The sequence below is a fragment of the Pelodiscus sinensis genome, chromosome 6 (assembly GCF_052426305.1).
Source record: "Pelodiscus sinensis isolate ZL-2025 chromosome 6, ASM5242630v1, whole genome shotgun sequence".
NCBI classification, from domain to species: Eukaryota; Metazoa; Chordata; order Testudines; family Trionychidae; genus Pelodiscus; species Pelodiscus sinensis.
The window spans coordinates 81,050,045-81,072,843 of NC_143057.1; the positions used below are offsets into that span (position 1 = coordinate 81,050,045).

Genomic DNA, 22,799 nt, shown 5'->3' on the forward strand with positions numbered 1-22,799 from the left:
AGTGATCTACAGATTCTGAAAAACACCATGTTTGGGATTTTGGATAGCACTACGCAGGTAGAAAGTAGATAATTTGTATCAAAGGAAGGATTTCCAATATCTAGACAACTGTGCTATACAGAATGAAAATAACAGATTTAGTACTAATTGAATATGCTCCTGGAAAAAAAGAGGTGGATGCTAGTATCTGTATCCTCCTCTCACACCAGACATCAAATGAAAAATGTTAATAAGGATATAAAGAGACTCCAAATGACACCGACATTCTCAAAAAACCCATAATTTTCCACTGTGAAAGATTCCCAAGAAGTGTGTTAAAAACATAATTATACTTGTAGGAACAATTACAGTTCTGTACTGCAAGGGGAGCTGTTGGCACATTGTACTAAGATTGTGCATTAGCTCATCCACCAGCTTCTGTAATATCCACTTCCAGCTATAAGGAGTCATGTTTCAACACCTCCGATTCCCTGATGCTGACAAGCTAAACAACTTGTTTTGTCTCTGGGAGCTCTTCTCTGGTGATTAACTGCTTATATTGAATACTAATTATATGAAAGTACAGTATTATAGAAATACTATTTAGTCTACCTGCAGCATCACCATTCTCTTGCATAGAAAAGATATACTGTTAATTAACTAAAACCAAGAAGATGACATTTTTCAGCACCACAAATAAATTAATCAGCCTCTTGGTATGTTATTTCAAGACAGCAAAAGTTACTGACTAGCAAGAGTTCCTTTATCTTGGTGCTTGCACAAGAAGTTTAATGACAGATTACTGAACATTTGTAAAATGTTTGTTACAATCCTCATAATGAATTTGCAACATAAAATGTGTGAGAATTTGTGATCTGGTGGTGGTGGTGGTGGTGGTGGTGGTTACAGAAACTGAACTGTATCCCCACTTCACAAGTTGAGCATTTACCCCAAATTATTAGTTCTTAGAAACTGCACCTCAAACTAAAAATCTTTTCCCCAGTGAGTCTGAGAATTTGATTTTCAATTTTAAATCTAATGTGCTTGTTAAAACACTAACACTGCAAAATTAGAAGTGATTAAAAATATAAGGTCATGAGTGATTAATTCTAACAAACACATTAAAAGCAGCTTAAGCAACTTTTTAATTAAAACGAAAAATATCATTGGCAATATTCAGGTACCTTCAAGATAAAATTCAGGGATCATTCAAAACACATAATCTACTCATGCTGCCATGTGGGAAACCAAGTTCAAAAATTACCTTAAGATTTCAACTCCTCAATTCCAAGTGCATTGTCTTTGGGAAGAGGAGAGGAGCATAGACAGTGCTGCAGTATGATCACTCTATGCTTGTTGATTAAATAAGCGTGACTAATAGTGGCCTTGAAGGGCGGTAGTGTGTTCCACTTTCATGACGGGAATGAGAGTGAAATCACAGGGTAGTAGCAACTGGGCAAAGGGTGACAAGATGTATACATTAGGGAGAAAATAAACTATTTTATTGATTTCAGTCATTTTCAGCAATGTTTTAAAACTGTTTCTTTTAGTGCAAGTTGATTTTACGTTCAATATTTGGTATTTTTTAAAAGCTGCTTAAATTAGAAAGACAACATACAGGAAAATTTTGACCTAATCATTGTGGATCAAATTCAGCTCTGAAATAAACAGGTGCAACTCAGCTAAAGTTACTGCAGTATGCATGGCTGAATTTGATGCTGTAGCTTTAAGTCTGTGTGTTCATTTAAAGAAATCAAAAAGAAAAATGGCCAGCAGGTTTCGTCAACCATGGGCATGATGCCAGGAGTCTAAAGTTCAGACTTCTTCAGGCTGAGATGATATCATCTACTCCAAGGTCCTGAGGCTCACAGTGTCTGGAGTATCAGAAAATTTACTAGTTAACACCCCCATCTCATATTTTTTAATATTAAACATGATCATTGTACTGAAGTGGAGTACAAAAAGCTGTGTTTCAAAGATTCTACTTCATTCCTGCATATTTTTGATTTTACAATGAGTTTAATGTATAACAAGTCTTACCTAAAAAGCATGCCCTAAAATAAAGCACAGGTACTTGGTAGCTACTAGAATACAAGACATGATACTCATAGCGAATCACTTCTGATGTTGCAGAGACTCCAGCTACTTGAGAATCATCCAGGGCTTCCTAAAACAACAAACATTAACACAGTACTTTAATAAAATGTGGGCTTTCAGTGAGGAGAAAATATGTGTTACCATTATAGTCATTAATTTAATAAATATAAGATCTTACGGAACACTCATCAATTGACTACTAAGAAAATAATAGTAAGACTAGAAAGAAAAATACTAATGCACAATTTTGTAAAGATTTACCTACATGCTTCAATTCACTTACTGTGAGGAGCACAGACATAGTTAAATTCATCTGTAAACCTTTGCAAGACTGTGACCTTAATCAATCCAGATTGCTTTTGAGAGACAAAGAATCATACGAACAAGCAACTCTGGAAAATGTTTATCATAATACTTTTTAGCAATATGTTAGCTACAGCAGCTACTCCCTTCGTAACCTGCTACTGTTGAAGAATATCCTACCAACTGAAGGTGAAGTTATAACAGATCCCCAAAGAATCTGCAGGTTTAACAAAAAGAAGTATTTCTACACACAATGCACAGTCAACCTGTGGAATTCTTTGCCTAAGGATATTGTGAAGTCTAGGGCTACGTCTACATTGGCAAGATTTTGAGCAAATAGACTCATAGACTTTAAGGTCAGAAGGGACCATTATGATCATCTAGTCTGACCCCCTGCACAGTACAGGACACAGAATCTCACCCACCCCTCCTAGAATAATCCTCTCACCTATATCTCAGATATTGAAGCCTTCAAATACTTTGAAGACCCCATGATGCAGAGAATACTCCAGCTGTGATCTGTACCATGCTACAGATGAAGGCGAAAAACGCAAGAGTTTTTGTGTTAGAGTATTTGAGTAAGAGAACGTCTACACTGGCATGTGCCTTTGGGCAAAAGATGTGCTTTTGCACAAGAGCATCCATGCCAGTGTAGATGCTCTCTTGCGCAAGAAAGCTCCGATGGCCATTTTAAACATCGGGCTTTCTTGCGCAAGAAATTGATGTTGCCTGTCTACACTGGCCTCTTGCGCAAGAACAGTTGCGCAAAAAGGCTTATCCCCGAGCGGGAGCATCAGAGTATTTGCGCAAGAAGCACTGATTTTATACATTAGAACGTCAGTGTTCTTGCGCAAGTACTCGCGGCCAGTGTAGACAGGTGGCAAGATTTTGCGCAAAAGCAGCTGCTTTTGCACAAAATCTTGCCAATGCAGACATAGCCTAGGGGTACGTCTATATTGCAACATTATTTCAAAATAACTAGCCCTATTCCGAAATAACTTGGTCCAGGTCTACATAGCAGGCAGTTATTTCCAAGTAGTGTCAAAATGCTGTCAAGCTGGAGGATTTCTTACTCCGACTCCCGTAACCCTCGTTGTACGAGGAATAGGGGAAGTCAGAGGAAGAGTGCTCTATTTCTAAATAAGTGGTGTGTAGACACTCCCTATTTTGAAATAAGCTATTTTGAAATAAGATATGCAATTGAAGTAGCTCAATTTGCTTAGCTTATTTCAAATTAAGCCCTGCACTGTAGACACACCCTAAGACTGTAACAGGGTTCAAAAAGGAACTAACTAGATAAATTAATGGAAGATAGGTCCATCAATGGCCATTAGCCAAGATGCATAGGAATAAAGTCCCTAGCCTCTGCTTTGCCAGAAGCAAGGAATGAGAAATGGGGGGTGGATTACTTGATGATTACTGTTCTGTTCACTCCCTCTGAATGCACCTGGCATTGACCACTGTCTGAAGACAGGATACTAGGATGGGTGGATTTTTGGTCTGACCCAATATGGCTGTTTAAGTTTTTACTTTCCAAAGGATTATATATTTTATGAAGAAAATTCCAAGTTATATTTAATAAGAACTTTTTTGCAAGAGATTGTGTTGGTTAATAACACTTCTGAAGTTGAGACAATTTCCCCCCCTCTTACTATACGCTGCGAAATTCAACTTCAACTATAGATTAGACTCTACCTCTTCTGGTTTTTTTAGTAGAGGCATTCTGATACATTCCCAGAATCTCCCAATTACCAATTTATTTTTTTTACCTTGTTTTAACCAATGTATGAACATAAGACAGTTTTTAAAAGGTCCTGAGCATGCATAGTTCTGCCTGACTTTACAACCAATTGAGGAAGTTTATGCCTCTGAAAATTAGACCATTAACTTTTTAACCATTTTAAATAAGCTAATTAGATATACTGAAACAAATTTTCCACGAAAACATAACTGAATATGTCCACAAAATATATGGACACTTGTTGAGCCTTCAAAACTCTTAATTTGCATATACAAACTGAATAACTATATGTCCCCAAAAGGTAGGTGTACATGCACAAATATGGATTTTGTAGGTATACTGGTACCAACCAATGTGAATATTTAGGTCTTTGCCCAAGCAAATTGCTAAAGACTGAAACCAACATTTTTAATCCTCAAGTTGTTACAAAGTATAGGAGTTAGAGCTATTTTGTATTTTTCTTAGATCCTTAACTCACCTTCATGCTTTCTCTGCCATGAATCAATTCATGAGGGAGATGCAAGAACTGGCAAACCATAAGAATAACCATAAGTACCAACCATGAGAATAACCATAGAGAGCATACTCTTTTTTTGGAAAGCTTGTGTAAGTTGATTTCATCCAAATAGTATTTTAGACAATCAGGTGTTGCTGATGAACAAGTGTACAAGATGGTGACTAGAAGTCCCAGATTTTGGATAGCCACATACCAGTAGAGTTGGAAATAAACATAATTTTAAAATTTGAATTAAGATACTTAAAAATCATACCAGGTACAGATCTGTATGCTTATCCAGGTCACATATAATAAAGACACACTTTCCCCCTTCCCTTTACAGCAATCCCAGATCAGATACGATATTGGGAGCTATTACTATGTAAAAGATCTTTTGTGGAAGAAAGGTTGGCATTACTTTTGCCTAGTAAACTGATAGTTCTTTAAACTAGATATATTTTCTGGGATAGTGCTTTTGATGCCGAGAATAATTGGGGGGGGGGGGAGGAAATGAAGAACAATCAGCCCAAATCCCCTTAAACTTAGAGGCCCTTTGGATTCAGATCTGAACCCAGCCTCAAATTGCATGTCTTAAGAAAATCTCTTCTTAAAGCAAAACTTTAAATGATTCTTTGTGAAAACATTCATGTTTGGTGCATTTTTATATTAGTTTAAGTACTATTTGGCCATTAGATAACCTTGCTCTGAAACAACATTGTGTAAGTATGAAGTACTTGCTGAGTCACTTTTTATTGGCAGTGCAGTATAATACCAATGAGAGTTCCAATGCTGACATAAGTTTTTAAATATCATTATTCTATAGCCCTGTACATGCATGCACAATCTCGTGTGAGTGAAAAATAATTCACACCATTTTAGTCATTTAACCTCATAGTGATTTTTAATTTAGAACAATTTTTTAAACTAGATTTTAAAAAGTCACGCTCTCTTTCACCCAAAAGCACATGGAGAAATAAGTAATATATTTACAAAAAAGCTATGTTCCACAATCTGAGTTCTGCAAAACAGGGCTCATAAACATAGTGCTAACTTGGAAGTTGTGATTTAAGAAATGAACAGTCTGTCATTAAAAATTCTGCTTCTGGGGATTGCAGAGAGTTCAGGGTTTGAGCAACTTCTGAAGAGAAACCATAATTTTCTGGTGATGAACTGGATTAGGGTATAGAAAAGTGAAGAAGTGAGAAGCTCTTCCTGATAACCCAATTCCTCAAGAGGGAGGAGACAGACTACAAAAAAATCTCCCTTGAGAACCCCTGGTACTACTGGAGGGAAGTTAGATTATGAGCTACCTCTATAAAGATCCTGCTTCTTAAGAGACAGAGCTATTTCATCCATCAGTAGCATCCCCAGACTCAGTACAGCTCTGGATACAGTTAGGAACAAGAAAGAGCAGGTTGTACAAGCAGCCTTGTCCTGGTGTTTTAGGGAGCTGGAGGTTAAGTATTTCCACTCATGAACTTTATCATTGTGTATTACTCTGTCTTTTTGCTTTTAAATGGTACTTTGGGTTCTGTCTGAAACAGGGCATTCAAAAGCTTATGAAAGACAAAAAAAACCTCCCTTCTCTGCCCTGCTAACAAGATGGAATTTGGTCTAGTAAACAAAGCTTCTATAATTAAAAATATAGTTTTTGATATTCAGCTCTTTTTGTATGCCATATATATAGTGACAAGTAGAAGCACTGTTCTTGTCTGTACAGTATACATTCATGGACACCTGAATCCTTCTTACAGGTACTTCTAATCCCTTTTCATTTTGGTAAACAGCAGTGGCAGGACATGTCACATAAAAAGATACAATTCTGATGTGTAATCCTGTACTTTACAGTCTCTATAAGGGTGATTCATGGAATTTAACATGGGAAAGTAAATTCTGTAGCCTACAAGTACTGACAGTGTCTCTTTAGCAGGTGAGTTGAGCCTTTGCTAAAGTACTGTTCTAGAATAAAATGAGCTGGTTGTCCATGACTGAATAGAACTCTCAAAGACTAACACAATATTACGTTGGTCCAACAGAAGGTAAGTCTGAGGTATTTTTAAACAATGGCCATCAGATTTTTTGCATAATCACTAGCAGAATCATAAACAATAGAAGGTTTAACTAATATATAAAAATAAAACTCAAGTTATTTTCACTTGACATGTAATGCCTTTAGGGTTTTTATAATTTTTACTTTTAATTGGTTCCTTTCCTCTCTATATACATTGTGGTCCTGAACCCTTTGAGCTGTTAACAATACTTTATGTACTATGGTATTATGACAGCTACAATGCAACATAAATAATTTACTCTTCAGCATTGATAGGTCATACCATTGCTCCAAAAATATTCTTGGAAGTATAAATATAAAGAGGGAGAGTAAACTCTGTTATTGAATTGATGGATTTTGTTTAAATACTCATTACAAGAAAAAGATCTATTTGCACAGTGGATAAAATGCTAATTTTATTTAAGTGTTATTAAACAGAGATTTTTGGCTAGATTGTCATTCCTAGAAAAATTACACAGTCACTTGATTTCTCAGGTCTTGTTTCTCCATAAGAATTTGCTTGCATGGCTGCTACACTACAAGGGAAAACTGAATCCAGGACTGACTGACTGTTTCCTAAACAAATTGAGAAGTTGTCATCAGGAAGCATCTGTTACTTCATTACTCTCACGAAAAAGCATTCTTGTGCTATCATAACGGACTATTGAGCAGATGCTTTAAAGCACTAAACCCACAGCAATGTATGTATAATAAAAAAGATAAGCAGATACAGACTAATTAATGATATTGGTTCCTTTATAAATGCATTCTTACTAATGTAAATGGATCAGTTTTCTCCCAAAACCAATATATTTGTTCTGTTCCTCTTAAATTATAAAATATTTACATCAATAGCTGAGAATTGATGTTGCACATCGTTCTGAAGGCAAAATAACACATTTCTTTAAAAATGCCATTTTTTTTCTTTCTGAGACAGAAGACAAGTTATAGATCCTGGAAGTAAAGAATTAACTTTTTTTTTTACTGTATTTAATAAGAACTGCATCCAAGAGGGTTAAGGCAGCTTATGTTGGGAGGTTAGGCCTCAATGAATTGATAAAGGAGTTGATAGCATAAACAGGGAGGGAGACAAGAGTTACATGATAAGACTGGATCTGTGTCTTCCCCACCCACATATGTAAAAACAGTGTGAGCCTGCTTGTCCCACAAAAATTCCCTCTGAAATACAGGTTCAGGACTTTTTAGAGAGGAGAAAGGAGAGGAAGTATGGTGATTTCTCCAAAAACAGGCACCATTTTCCTTATGATAAAGTTACTGTTGCCTATCCTCCTAATTCCCACATTTGTGATCTCCCTCTGGTGCCATGCCATGTCTCCCATGCTCTCCCAGTGTGAGTTAGCCACCTGGGAGGAAGCAAGGGAAAAGGTGACCCATAGTATGGTTAGGTTAGTCATGAGAGGAAAGATGAGATGCTTCCAGTACCAGTAAGCTAGGTTTTTTTTAGTTGTTCAAAATGTGTTTACTCTTAATACCTTACTATTTTATGCTCTAATTCTGAAAACAAATGAATGTTTATGCTTCATATTGTTTCTCCAACTCAACAGTTCTTATTTTTTCAAATATACTGTAGTGAAAAGAAAAGCTCTCACAGATAGGGTTACCAGATGGTTTAAAAAAAAAATACCGGATACACTTGATCTCAGATGGGCGTGAGCGGGGGGAGGAGGGGAAGGGGCGGCTGGGAGGGGAGTGGGGCTGGCCGGGAGGGGATCGGGTGGAGTGGGCTGGCCATGGGAGATCGGGGGCTGGGGGGACCCGGCCGGTGGGAAACAGAACTGGCCGGGAGGGGGTTGGGGAAGCAGGTCTGGTCAGGGGGGAACCGGCTGCCGGGCAGCAGGGCGGGGGACCAGCTGGCGGGTAGTGGGGCTGACCCGGGCACACGCAGATCCCAGGGTGCTGTCCCGCACACGGTCCCCCTCCTCCGGCTGGGAGGGGGTTGCGGAAGCAGGTCTGGTCAGGGGGGACCCCCCCCTCCTCCTCTCTACTGTGTAGTTGCGAACTGCCTGGCTGGTAGACACACTCACGCAGTGTGAGCATGTCTACCAGCCAGGCAATACACAACTACATGCTGATACTCATGATAATAATAAAAACTTAATTAGAAAATACCAGACATTTATATGTCCAGTATTTTCTCAATTTGTTTCCTGGACAGAAAGCTGAAATACCAGACTGTCCGGTTCAAAACCGGTCACCTGGCAAAAGAGCAGCTCCCCACCAATCTCCATGCTTTCCCTTTGGCAAATACAGTTTCCACAAACATGTACAATTAACATTAAGACAGTATTAAATCAGATATGGTTAAATAAACTTTAATGTGAAGGGTGTGGTTGCTTGGATAGATTGTATAAGATATCTTCATTCCGTCCCTTTTCTTGTTTTTTTTTTTACATTTATTAACCCTGAGTCTCCACTTGTTGACTGTAATCCCATCTGTTCTAATCTTCCTAGGTCACTTTGCCGTTTGATTTTGCCCCTCAGGTTACATTTCAGCAGTGAACACACAATCACAGGCACCGAATTTCTAGGCCTGATTCTGCCTGTACTTACTGTAGTGTAAATTAAGAGTAAAACCAAAAAGAAATCAATGGAGTAATACTATGTGCAACTGTTTTACTGACCAAAGTTTCCCCAGAACCCCCACAAATATTTATGGCACACCAGATGACATCATGAGAGAGTATGCCTCCTGATAGCCGATCAGGAGTTCTTCCCAGGCTGGATGATACTATGAAAGATAGACAAACTGAATAAGCAGTGTACTTTGCAGAACACAAATCTGAATTGCAGCTTTTGTTCAAGAAGAGAAAAGGGGACCATTAAACTGAAGATTGTTCACCACAACTATGAACAATGAGAAAAAGACCAAGACTTCCCAGGGCCTCCAACACATTTAGGGTAAGTTATTTTTATTTTAACACAGTAAGAAGACTTCAACTCTGGAAATTCCATGACAGCCATACAGAAGAACATAGGTTCTTCAGAGGCTGCGCATCTGCACAGTCTATAATCGCTATTAAATATGTCTATTATAATACCCAGAAGCCCTAATCACGCTTGGGGCTTCCTTTATGCCAGCTGCTGTGTAATAGACACACACAAAAATCTTGTCACTATCCTGAAGAATTTACAATCTAAGATTATTGATTTACAAATAAATTTATCACATACATTCATTTTTATCTACTGTTGGCCTGGTGCAGACCCAGTTAAGCAATTGTAAGGTACTATAATATCCCTAACCGCTACATAATAAAAGCAAAAGTTGCCGCTTCTTAAGCACTGTCATTAACTACTAAGTTATCAGAATGATCACAGCTAGAAATGTATGAGCCCTTTTGAACTCAACAGTTTCCTTGGAAAGTTTAAACTAAGTTGCCACACAAACAATTTAAAAGTTAACTAATATAGATAACCAATGGATACCTGTGGTCATATAGTTCCACTCCCAAAGGAACATTCTTTTACAGCCTGACAGTACTCTTGCTATAAGATTCTTTAACAATCTAGTCATTATAAAAATGATTCACTTCTCTAGAAAAAGATAAATGGGGAACCAGAGAATGCAACGATTTTTTCCCATTCAAAGCATACCAATAGGCAAAATTCAAGCATTCCACCCCCAAAGAAGGCCATATATAAAGTTATAATAGTTTCTCATGCATTAACAATTACTTCTAGTCGCTGGAAATTAGATTTGTCTTTTGATTGCTCTAAAACTGTTATCATAAGTGAAAAGCAGAATCTATTCAAGTGAAAGAAGCAATGGACCATGAAAACTTGCTGTACATCTAAAAGTAGAGATTTAAAAAAAAAATCTTTTTATTCTTTTTTGTACTGTTACAGTGAGGAAGAATTACACATATTGAGGATTTGGGTTTTTTTCCAAAAACTGAAATATAATCTTTCTTTAAAAAAATACAAAATTTCACTTAGAGCCCTGGATATATGAACTTTATCATTTGAAGAATACAAATGAGGATATTATATTTTGAAATGTTAGTAATTTTTAAATATTTTACAAATAATGCATACAAAACATGATAATCATCAGCAATATGAAATCATCATCCAAAGATTTAACAACAAAGATTTATTAAGATTTATTATTTATTTGTCTGAGGACAAACCACAGATCTAGAGATAAATATACAGCACCGTTATTCAAGGTTCTTAAAAACAAATCAAATATATAATATGCAATGTAGTGCAGTTAGTTCTAATGGTGATTTAACTAAAATAAAAACAAAACAGCGTAAGAGTATGTGTTAAATTCTGTATTGCTGAATTTCTCTTATGAACAAAAATAAACCAGGTAATGCAAACTGACATATGCAATATTTTTTCAGAAATGTTAGCAATTTACTGAAAATGGAAATAAGTGGGAGGAAAAAAGAGGGGTTAATTACCCTGCAGTAATCGTGGCTCTTTGAGATGTTATAGTGAGTGTGCTCTAGATGCATATACACCTAATGTGTTCAACCTCAAAGTCTTCTTTGAATAGCAGTGTATATCAGAGCTCTGTATGTGTGCTTACACTCTCATAAAAAGGGCATAAAAGGCAGAGTGACCCTGACCCTTCCACTGTTGCCTCACAATTCAAAGGCTGTACTAGCTGAGGATTTTCAAAGAATGGATGGAGGATGAGTTGTGGATCCACGATGACATCGCAAAGAACCATCATTACTGTTGGGTAAGCAATCATTCTTTCTTCTTTAGATATGCGTCAGTGTGGATCTCAGTGTAGGAGACTGGCAGGTAGTATTCTCTTCAGGATGGTGGGCATGCGATGTATCATCCTCATCAGTTCAAAAGAGATTGGAGTATTGCTCACCCAAACTTTGCATCTGATCTAGCAGCCAAGCCAAGTGCACAATGCTTAACAAACCTGCTGAATACTGCTTCCTGTAATAAAATTGCAGGTTTTGAACACTAATATTTGGCACCTCATTGAGGATGCTACTGGAGCTCGGGTACAATGAACCCTGTCAGCAGGAGAGGAACATCAGCTAGTGTCAGGAAAGTAAGCATGTTGTCCATTTTGAAAGCATTTGGAATTAAGTGGCTTGACCTTTGTAGAGACCAGCTACAAATACATGAGGACTATCTGAAAGATTCTGTCCTATCAATATGGTGTTGAAGAGCTTTGAATATGTCCAAAGCATGCAGCTTCTTCACCCATTGCCTAGAATATTGCTTTCAGAAGAACTCAGGTAAGCTGACTGACTCAAATGGAATTCCAAAATCACCTTGGGGAAGACACAGAACTCTGTGAGAATGAGTCCCAGCTGATCTCCTAGGCATCAGTTGGAAGGCATAAAGAAGGCCCTGATTTTACTGTAAAAGAGAGGCATCTGACAATGCATTCAGTGATGACCACAGAGTCAGGGATCAGTCTTGAGACAACTAAGCCCTTGCGGTAGTAGAATCTATCCTGTCTATCCTGAACTCTTAACTGCAAAGGACTGAGACACAATTTCGTGTAGTTCACCAGGACGCTCAACCAGATGAACAGAGAGGGCAAAGCATAGGACTGATGTGATCCGCCTCTTATCAGCCAATCATCCAAATACAGGTAGACATGGATGCCCTTCTTCACATGCATTACCACCACAGAGAGCCTTTCAAAAAGACTCGGTGCCTTAGGGAACCCAAAAGGCAGTACTTTGTACTGACAGTGACTAGTCCCCAATGTGAATCACAGATATTTTCATATCACCATTACCCGAACCACAGGAACTACATGTCCTGTCAGCTGAGAACCAGAAACCAATTTTGAGCTTGGAGGGATCGAATAATAGAGGCAAATATGACCATTCTGAATTGACATGATGTATATTTTTGTTTCATCTCCTCAGATCTAGAATAGGAAAAAGAAGGAAATATGGGGATTAGAATCCTTTTCTGCCTCTATACTCCTGTGGTACTCTTCTATGGTTCATAGACAAAGTAATTAGGTTACATCTGTTTTCATGAGACAGCTCCTTGAAAGAGGAAAGTGAACAGCCCAACAAGGAAGTGAGTTAAATGGTGCAGCCATAGGCAACGTCCAATACCAATTTGTCAGCTGTACTGTCCACTCAGACCCAATGAAAAGAAGTGAGATGGTTTCTAAAGGTCAACTTTGGGGTGGTTTTAGTATGGCTCTCAATCATCTTGTTAGGCCTATTTACTGCCTCTTGTAGGGAGGCTGATGCACAACTGAGGAAGTAGGGAATGCACTCCTCCACAGATAGCAGGGTGGCTTCTGGATGGATACTCAGGCCAGAAACTGTGGGCAAAAGATGGTGTTTTCTGTCTCTGGGGTGACTGGTTCTTGAAGGTCCCAGAGGGATAGCTATATTAGTCTGTAATTTTAAAAACAACAAGCAGTCCTGTGACATCTTAGAGACTAAGAAATATATTATGTCATGAGCTTTCATGAGTAAAACCCATCTCATCAGATGAGTTGGAGTGGAAATTACAGAATCCAGAGCATATGTAACAGCAAAAGCAGTTACTTGTCAATTACAGAATGAGTGTTAATGAAGCTAATCGAGTCAGGCTGGATGTGTCTCATTCATAGCTTTTGATGTGTAAATGCAAATATCAAAGGCAAGGGAAATAGCATTAACCAATTAATATCTTTATTCAAGCCCAAGTTGATAGTGTTGAACTTGTAAATAAATTCCAGTTCAGCAGTCTCCTTCTATAATTGGCTGATAAAATTCCTTTGTAGAAGAATGGATACTTTTAAATGTTCCCCTGTGGGTTTGTGTGTATTACCATTCCTGTTGTCTGTTTTGTGTCCATTAGTCCTTGTTGCAGAGACTGTCCAGTTTGCCAATATGGATGGCAGAGGGCCATTGCTGGCATTTGATGGCATATATTACATTAGAGGATGTGCAACTGTATGAGCCTCTGATGTTGCAGCTTATGTGGTTAGGTCCTTAGGTCCTGCGATGGTGTCGCTAGTTAGTATAGATGTGTAGACAGAGTTGGCAATGGGGTTTATTGCAAGAGTAGGTTCCTGGGTGAGTGTATCTAGTGTAGTATGTGGCTGCTGGTAAGTATTTGCTTAAGGTTGGGGGGCTGTGATAGCCAACACCATAGATTATGTAGCTGTATTAGATTTACCTATTATTACTTGTAGCACCAACCTGGCTTACATTTGCTCATTGTTAAACACTTTTCTCTGTTCTTCCCCCCATTACTGCTGGAGCTGAGCTAGGAAGGGTCACCCTGTCCCACACAAGAAAGTTGTATTAGTGAACAGTGCTTGATAGTTCATGATGTGGCCATTAAAGGAAGGCTAAAAAATAGGCTTTTTCCAACCCCCAAAGTCCAGTTTCTTGGGGTCCTTGTCTTTTGGAGTCCTCTTGGTGGATCTGGTCTTCTCCTGGATTGCAGAAATGAAAAGCAACTTGTGTCAGATGGGCAAAAAAGAGCTTGAAGGCCTTTGGACAGATCTGGTAGCATTTTTCTACAAATTTTGAGGTCACAGGAATGAGTTTGGAGTGTGTCACAAACCCTTCACAAGGTCCAAAAGGACATCCATTGGGTTTTGGGGGAGGGGCGATTCTTGTGGACATGGTGGAGCTGAAATTGTCAAACAATTTATAAGTGTTTTTTGGGGTATTATCATTTCAGTGTACAATGTGCCCACTACTTTGACAGCAGCTCCTGGAAAGCCCAGAAAAAGCAGCTGCTATCGGGGACAAGACTGCTTCATCCATGGAAAGTAGCTGGAGAATATCACTTGCTACTTCTGTTACATCCTTAGGAAGCTCCTCTGATTCTAGTGATGGTGATGTAGCCAAAGATGCTAGTGGCAGGCAAAATATATCCTCTTTGCTAAGACCTTTGATAGAGTCCCACCCTAATATTTGTGGGACCATGGTGGCAGATTGTATTGGTACAAGCCAGAGTGTAGGTGGCCTATCCATTGCCAGTCCTACCTCTGTAATATTTCTGTGGATACTGTCATTGTTTCTCAGATGATGGTTCCCTGCCTGATGAAGGTGAGAAGTAGTTACCTATGATGGGGAGCAAAAATAGCTCTCTCAAAATAGTGCTGCTAATAGGTGCAGTTTCAGTGCTAATGTTATTGAACCTGGAGCCAATACTGAAAGGATCAGTAAAGAAGGTCTGGCTTTTTGTCTTGCTGCTGGTGCCCCGTGCTGCTCCTCATTAACACTGAGGATTTTGAGGACTTCTGTATGAACCTAGAGTCTTCACTGCATGATAGTTATGTTTAGGGCCTGTGATGGAGGATGCTAAACATCCTAGCATTCTGTAACAAAAGGGATAAACTGAGAACCATGGGTATTTAGGAAGTGTTGGCACTGAGCCAGGAGAACCTATGGAAAGAGAGGGAAAGATTTTGAAATGACACAAGTTTTGCCTGTTTCCATTTTCCTTTGTGTGTGAGTTTAGAGCAGTGGTCCCCAACTTTCTGAGGCTGCCAGGCACCCAACGGCAGGGCCAGTCATGCACCACGCGCCTGGGGACAGGGCTCACGCATGCGCCGCGTGCCATTGGGTGGGGGCGCAAGAATGGCTTGGGCTGGCCTTGGTCACTCGGCAGGCACACATAAATGCCATGGTGCCCGCGGGCACCACGTTGGGGACCACTGGTTTAGAGCAAGAGCTGGGGAGAGTGAGATGGACTGAACCAGGATCCAAGGCATGGATTTTATGCTTAAGGAAAGACTGAAACCCTGGAACAAAGGATATGTAAATGAACAGAGAATGTTTTGTTAGACACAATAAGTTATTTTTTAGGGTTTGGGGTTTTTTTTTTTAGTTTGGTTAAACTCATCTGAAACTGAATCCCAGGGAAGCAATTCTTTGTGCCTCAATCTTTTTTTAGCTACTCTGTAACACCTAGCAACCAAGAATGCTTTACCAAATATATCTTCTTTGTTTTGTTAATAAAATCACCCTTTTAAGACTGTAATCTAACTTCTGTGCCCTAGAAGGCAGACAGTTCTGTGTTGATGTACCTGAGAATAAATGGCATTTTTAGTACTAAGTCTAATTCTAACTAGAAATACAAGAATTTTTTTTTAAAACCAACTGCTAACTGTGAAGTAACTACTAACTAACTAATAAGGAAACTATGCCTAAGACACTGTTAACTTTTCTTTTGACTCCTGACAGAGATCTGTGAGGAGGTTGAGCTCGCTCCATGTGAAACCGTGGGCAGCGAAGGAACTGATGGGAGCTGGACCATGTGAGAGATCAAAAGGCACGAACGGCCTGAGGCGTGAGCCACACATGCACAGTTCGGCTGATGACTGCTCATCAAAACTCCAAGCTGCGGCACCGGGACGAGCCTGACACCACCAGTGGAGCACTCACGGGGACACCACCACCAGTGGAGCACCTACGGGTACACCACTCGAAGAAGAATCTCCATTTTAAGACTGTAATCTAATTCCTGTGCCCTAGAAGGCAGAAGGTTCTGTGTTGATGTACCTGAGACTAAACATCAACTATTAAGAGACTGCAGTTTGTTTTCAAGCTCTCTCCTAATGGAGTGTTAAGAGCTTGGGGTTACCCCACAGGGAGAAGTTCACAAGTGCTTCTTCTTGGACGAAAGGGGTTTTTGCATTTGGGTGGTGGCTGTGTACTACCAAAGGTCAGAAGTCTGTGACCTTGCGGAGTTTTTTAAACAGAAGCTTCTAGTGACAAGGTATTTTAAGGTCTCTTGCAGGCCCTCACCTTCTGCACTCAAAGTGTCAGCATGGGGAACAGTCTTGAGGGCTCCTCCAAATTCACAGTCCATTGTGGCTAATTTTATGGACACAGGATTTGAACAGTGATAAATTTCACATTTTCACCTGTTTAAATCTGAAACTTCCCCGTGTTGTGACCCCAAAAGGAGAGGGGGATCACAGACCTGTTGTATGGTGTCAGAGGATTGCCATCCTCATCTCTATGCTGCTTTCAGAGCTGGACTCAGAAGTCAGCAGCCACAGAAGGTTCCAAGAGGTAAAGGTGGCTCTGATCTCCCCTTTGCTGCTGAGGTACCTCAGTTAGAGGCTCCTCGCTGCTAGTCCTGGGCAGCTTGCAAGATATAATACTTGCTCTCTCTCTCTCTCTGTGCAGCTGTAGAAAGCTCTGCGCCCCACACACACTTCTTGCCCTATTGTTCCCTTACCCAGTCAGAGCTAGGAAGCCCTCTTTGATGGTGCGCTCCCAGGAGCACAGGAAAGATATGATACAACTCCACAAGTCTCCAGCTGCAGGAACCTCAGGCTGCTGCCCTGTCCCAGACAGTGTCCTGCAGCAAGGCGAAGCAACCAATGGTGGGTCTGGTCTGGTCCCCTCCTCCCACCACCAGAGCATTTTGCAGGGGAGGGACAGGTCCTGTCCTTCCCCTGCCCAGTCATAATTAGGAAGCCCCCTTTGATACAGTGCCTAGGAACAAGGAGACATCAGATTTTATGGAAAGGGACTTATTTAATGGTCCATAACACTTTTTTCATAGTTGCGAAATTGGTAGGGTCCTAGTTATGTTGAACCCTCCAACCTGTGTTTATATTTCATACAATAGTGCCTTTCTGGCATGGAGAGCAGGGCTAGGTCTCTGATCTCAGAGTAAGTGCAAACAGTTACTATCAAGACCTTCAGCGCTGAGGCTGGTGCACAAACCATAAGTACTGCTTCTGGTCATAATAAGAGGAGAGGGAGAGTGAAACAAGGAGGTGGCACTGGCAGGGACTGGCAGAACAGGAAGTACTAATACCTCCTTTTCTTTTATGGAACCCAAGAAAAGTGTGGGTTGGACTGATGAAAGGGCTGTAGAATATCATGAAAGGTGCACCATGGTTCCAGAATGGATCCCATGGGGGCCATCAGAGCCAAGCATAGGAGTATTTGGGCAGCAATGTACTCTTGTGGTACACAGTGCCCTGGGTCAGTGGCCCATAAGCCAGAGAATGAAGTGATCTACACCTGGGATACAGAATGTGAGCATGGGCAGGTGAGTAGGAGAAGGTCCAGCTCCAAGAAACCCTCAGAATGGGGTCCCAGAGAATGGGTCTTGGAACTGTGGATCTAATGATCCGTGGTTGGTGAAAAGCGTGTGCCTCTTTGGGAGGAGTAGTAAAGGTCCATCTGGTGGATAAGGCAGGACTGAACTGTGGGGGGAAGCAAATATAACAATATAAGGTAGCAGCTACTCTGCAGTAGGCACCAGCCATTCTAGGCTGGGCATACAGGGAACCGTTCATGGCAGATCAGAAAGGCCTGCCCATGATGATGGTTCCAGAGTGTTGACCACGGGCAGTGGAAGCCTGGGTAGAAACTGATGCTAAGAGGAGGAGAGGCAGGCAGGCTAAGTCCAGTACTAATATCTTTGTGTTATAAAGAGTTCCTCTGCACTTTTCTGTCAGTCTTCCCACAACATTCACTGGAGCACAGGCAGCAGTGCCATAAGAAGCCTTTCTTCAAGTATTGATGCCCAACCCAGTACACAGCCTTGGAATTTTTAAAAGAGCAGTGAGAGTTGGGCCAAATGATCAGTGAAACCAACAATCTTTCATACCACAGGCTCATTACAATCAACAGAAGTGTTGCATGCTAATTCTCTGCAGAGGAAAGGTGGTGATTGGTTGAGTTACCTAGCATGTCACGATGGCCCCATTTACGAGTTAGCTAAGATGTTGATCTGAGCCTGTTGATAGACTATATAATCACAGCAATTAGAAAAAAAAATCCTTACCCCTTGTAATTAAGTTAATCTAATTTATTCAAATATAGCCTATGCGCAAGATTTCAATTAATTCTAACTATATGGGAAGTTTGAAATGTGTGTGCTAATCTCTTTTAGATCATTTAGGACAAACAAGGGACCTACACAGATGCTCAGTTTCTTAAAGGACTCCACTGTAATTATTTTAACTAATAAACTAATATATTTAATTATACATTCTTAGAAAACTCAGAAAATTCATTCTGTATAATGGGTAAGTGCTTAAAGAGTGCTCTCAAAAAAGGTGATGGTACGCCGTACCAGTGCATACTGTCACAGAGAAATCACTGACCATAGGTATCCCAGAAAATCTATGCTGTGTTGAAGTAGTCTGTCCACTTTTTTGGAACAATTTTGCAGACACGTTCTTCCGCCATCCCTGTAATCCTCATTGTATGAGGAAGAAGGGATGTTCCGAAAGAGGAGGTTTTACCGAAAATTGGCCTTATGTAGATAGGCCAAATTTCGGAAAAGCCTCTTTTCAAAAAACACCCCGAAAAAGATACGCAAATTACAACCCGCAATTGCATATCTTTTTCTGACTTTTCTTTGCAGTCTAGACATAGCCTGATTCAACTAGTTCCTTCAGTATACTAATGTGAATTGTACCAGCCCCAGCAATTTCAATTCATCTAATTTATAGTATTCTTTAATCTGTTCTTTCTTTACTTTGACTTGCAAAAAAAAAAAAAGCTTTTTCCTTGATATTAATATTAGCATTTGGCTACACTGCTAAATTTAACACAACAACCTGGTCATGGTGCCAGCATTGAGAGGGTGTGTCGACACTGCTCCTGTAGCTCAAAATAAGCTATGCAATTTGAACTAAGCAAACAGTATAGCTTATTTCAAGTTAATTTCGAAATAGCTTATTTCAAAATTTGACGCGATCTACACAGCTCTCCTTCCCCACTAAGAAGAGAACCTATACTTCCCTTTGTTTTCTCTTGTTCCGAATGTATTTAGAGAGTCTCCTCATTTTGCCTTTTATGTTGCTAGGTGTAATTCATTTTGTGCCTTAGCCTTTCTGATTTTGTCCCGACATGCTTGTGCTATTCTTTTGTACTACTCCTTAGCAATCTGTCCATGTTTCCACTTTTTATAGGATTTATTTTTTATTTTCAGGTTATTAAATAGCTTTCTAGCTTTCCGTCATGAAACAATTTGCAGTTGTGCCTTCTATATTGTCCCTTTGAGAATCTGCCAGCTCTCCTGAACTCCTTTATCCCTTACATTTTTTTCCTGTAGGACCTTATGATTAAAGAGGCTTTTTAAAAAAACCTACTCTAATGCTATGTAACACTCAGAACAGAAGCATATGACTGCATCTGCTTGCAAGGAAAAATCTTGGAAGGGTTTAAATTATCAACAAATTCACTTCCCTCAATCAGCTTAACAAAAATGGTGACAGTATTAGGATGTCTTGGCTTACATAATACTATAATGGCTACGTCTAGACTGGCATGATTTTCCGCAAATGCTTTTAAAGGAAAAGATTTTCCGTTAAAAGCATTTGCGGAAAAGAGTGTCTAGATTGGCATGGACGCTTTTGCGCAAAAGCACTTTTTGCGGAAAAGCGTCCGTGCCAATCTAGACACGGTTTTGCGCAAGAAAGCCCCGATTGCCATTTTCGCAATCGGTTTTTTTTTTTTTTTTTTTTGCAGAAAACACTTTTTAGCTGTCTACGCTGGCCCTCTTGAGCAAATACATTTGCGCAAGAGGGCTTTTTCCCGAACGGGAGCAGCATAGTATTTGCACAAGAACACTGACAATCTTACATTAGATCGTCAGTGTTCTTGCGCAAATTCAAGTGGACAGTGTAGACAGCTGGCAAGTTTTTCCGCAAAAGCATCTGCTTTTAGTTTTAGATACAAGGCTTTAGACACGTTATAATTAGTGATCATTAGTTAAAAATCCAATGTGGCCACCATTTATTTCTACTAGAGATCCTCAAAATGGAGGACACAGACTTAACTGACCAACACTGATTAAGAGATAGGGATGACATATGTCATGATTATGAGAGTTAGCCAGCAGCCTGGGGATTAAGGGGTTAACTACACCTAGCCAGGTGGAGTGACCAGTACGAATGTAGGTGGGACTTTCAAACTGGGACAAAGGAATTTGGTTTTTTTTCTTTCCTCCCTTTTGTCTCTCAAGAGTGAGTTCTCTTCAGCTACAGAGAGGGACAATCTTGTCTCTCTCTCTCCAAGACACCATTCTCCATTTTCTGTAAGTAGGGTAAAGTTTAGGTAGTTTCGTTAGGCTTTATTGTTTTAAGGGTCGGGTATGGGATCTGAGATCTGGCACTGTTTAAAAGATGTTTTGGCTTTTCTTTGTAACTAAGTTCTAGGCCCATGGAGTTTCTCCATGAGTATATTTTGTTACTTTCCCATCAAGCCATTCTGCTTACAACAGGAATATTGTTGTAATAATAAAAGTTCTTTCTTTTCTTTTTATTAACCTGGCAGTGGTTAATTGTGTGCCCTGATTTTTATTTTAGGGGTGAGATTCCCAAATGATCTTTCCCCTGATTTCTTTATCAACATTTGGGTGGTGGCAGCGGAAGTTTTATTCCCAGGATCTAGGTTTTTAAGATTTTGGGGGAAGTTTTATACCAAAGCCTGGTAGATAAGGCTTTGGGGTACATTTGCTGGCCCCCACTTCTGCATTTATCATGCCAGAGTGGGGAAGGAGCCATGACAACACACATTTCAGTAAGTTACTCCAGAATACCTCAAGAGAGATCTAGAAAGAGCAGCAGCCTGAGAGACCTAATCTACACTGGGAGTTTAGATTGAACTTAACTGCTTTAGGTCAATTTTCTAAACAATGAGTCCACACCACTAAACTTGTTTTATTGATTTTAAGGTCCATCAAAGGTATTTTTGGTACTCCTGTTTTCATGAGGAATAACAGTAAATTTGACCTTGCATGGCTGACTTTATGGTAGTGCAGACATAGCACTGTTAAAATGGATGTTCTTGGCCTCCAAGAGGTCTTCCACAGTATCCCTTAAATGAGCCAAAATGTTCCACAGAATCTCTATGGATAGTAATTCCACGCTCCAAGAATAAGTATATAGCAAGAGGGATTTATTATCATCTGATCAGGACAGTGAAAGTGACTATGAAATACTAAAGGAGATTAGAGAGGCTATCAAAATAAAAAACTCAGTAATAAGTGGAGCACAAGATCTGGTCAAAGAGGTAAATATAACTGGACCGCTTCGAAATAGTGACCACAATGTAGTAAAATTTAACATCCCTATGGTGAAAAAAACACCTCACCAACCCAACACTATGGCATTTAATTTCAGAAGGGGGATTTACACAAAAATGAGGAAGTTAGTTCAACAGAAATTAAAAGGTACAGCGACAAAGTAAAATCTCTACGAGCTGCATAGAAACTTTTCAAAGACACCATAATAGAGGCCCAACTTAAATGTATACCCCAAAACACACAATAAGACCATGTCTAGACTACAAGGTTTTTCGAAAAAAAGTGGCCTTTTTTAAAAAAAACTTCACCTGAGTCTAGACTGCCGCCGTGTTCTTTTGAAATTAAATCGAAAGAACACAGCAGTTTTTCAACAGCGGTAAACCTCATTTTACGAGGAAGAATGCCTTTTTTCGAAAGAGCTCTTTCAAAAAAAGTTCTTCAATGCAAACAGGGCTTTTTCGAAAGAGAGCATCCAGATTGCCTGAGTGCTCTCTTTCAAAAAAGCGGATCTTTTTTCGAAAAAATTTGTGGCTTTCTAGATGATCTCTTTCAAAAGAAGCATGTAGTCTAGACGTACCCTAAGAGAACCAAAAAATGCCATTGTGGCTTAACAGCCAAGTAAAAGAAGCAGTAAGCGATAAAAAGGCATTGTTTAAAAAGTGGAAGTCAAATCATAGTGAGGAAAATAGAAAAGAATATAAACTTTGTCAAATTAAGAGTAAAAATATAATAAGAAAAGCCAAAATGAGTTTGAAGAACAGCTAGCCAAAAACTCAAAAATAATAGCAAAATGTTTTTTAAGTACATCAGAAGCAGGAAGCCTGCTAAACTAACAGTGGAGCCACTGGATGATTGAAATGCTAAAGGAGTACTCAAAGACGATAAGGTCATTGGTCATTGTGGAGAAACTAAATGAATGATTTGCTTCAGTCTTTACCGCTTAGGATGTTAGAGAGATTCCCAAACCTGAGCCATTCTTTTTAGGTGACAAAACTGAGGAATTGTCCCAGATTAAAGTGTCATTAGAGGATGTTTTGGAAAAACTGATAAACTTTACAGTAACAAATCACTGGGACTAGACAGCATTCACCCAAGAGTTCTGAAAGAACTCAAATGTGAAATTGTGGAACTATTTACTGTAGTTTGTAATC

The 22,799-nt window shown here is 39.6% G+C and overlaps 1 protein-coding gene and 1 long non-coding RNA gene across 5 annotated transcripts in view; one reads left to right on the forward strand and one right to left on the reverse strand.

Annotated features, from left to right (window-relative positions):
- The window catches only part of ATG10 (autophagy related 10), a 201,478-nt gene that overhangs the window by 49,276 nt on the left and 129,403 nt on the right, over window positions 1-22,799 (reverse strand). For all 3 annotated transcript variants that reach the window (XM_089779325.1, XM_075932201.2, XM_075932200.2), the window contains exon 4: window positions 2,020-2,146. In XM_089779325.1, coding sequence (XP_089635451.1) covers window positions 2,020-2,146 — 127 coding nt within the window. The remainder of the gene's footprint in view (window positions 1-2,019; window positions 2,147-22,799) is intronic.
- LOC112546001 (uncharacterized) lies at window positions 6,493-16,028 on the forward strand. Of its 2 annotated transcripts, XR_016349919.1 has the most exons (5): window positions 6,493-6,655; window positions 7,162-7,367; window positions 9,139-9,585; window positions 11,239-11,380; window positions 15,828-16,028. It is a non-coding gene; the product is annotated as an uncharacterized LOC112546001 (long non-coding RNA). The 2 variants fall into 2 exon arrangements; XR_003089607.3 differs by lacking the exon at window positions 6,493-6,655 and having other exon boundaries at window positions 7,025-7,367.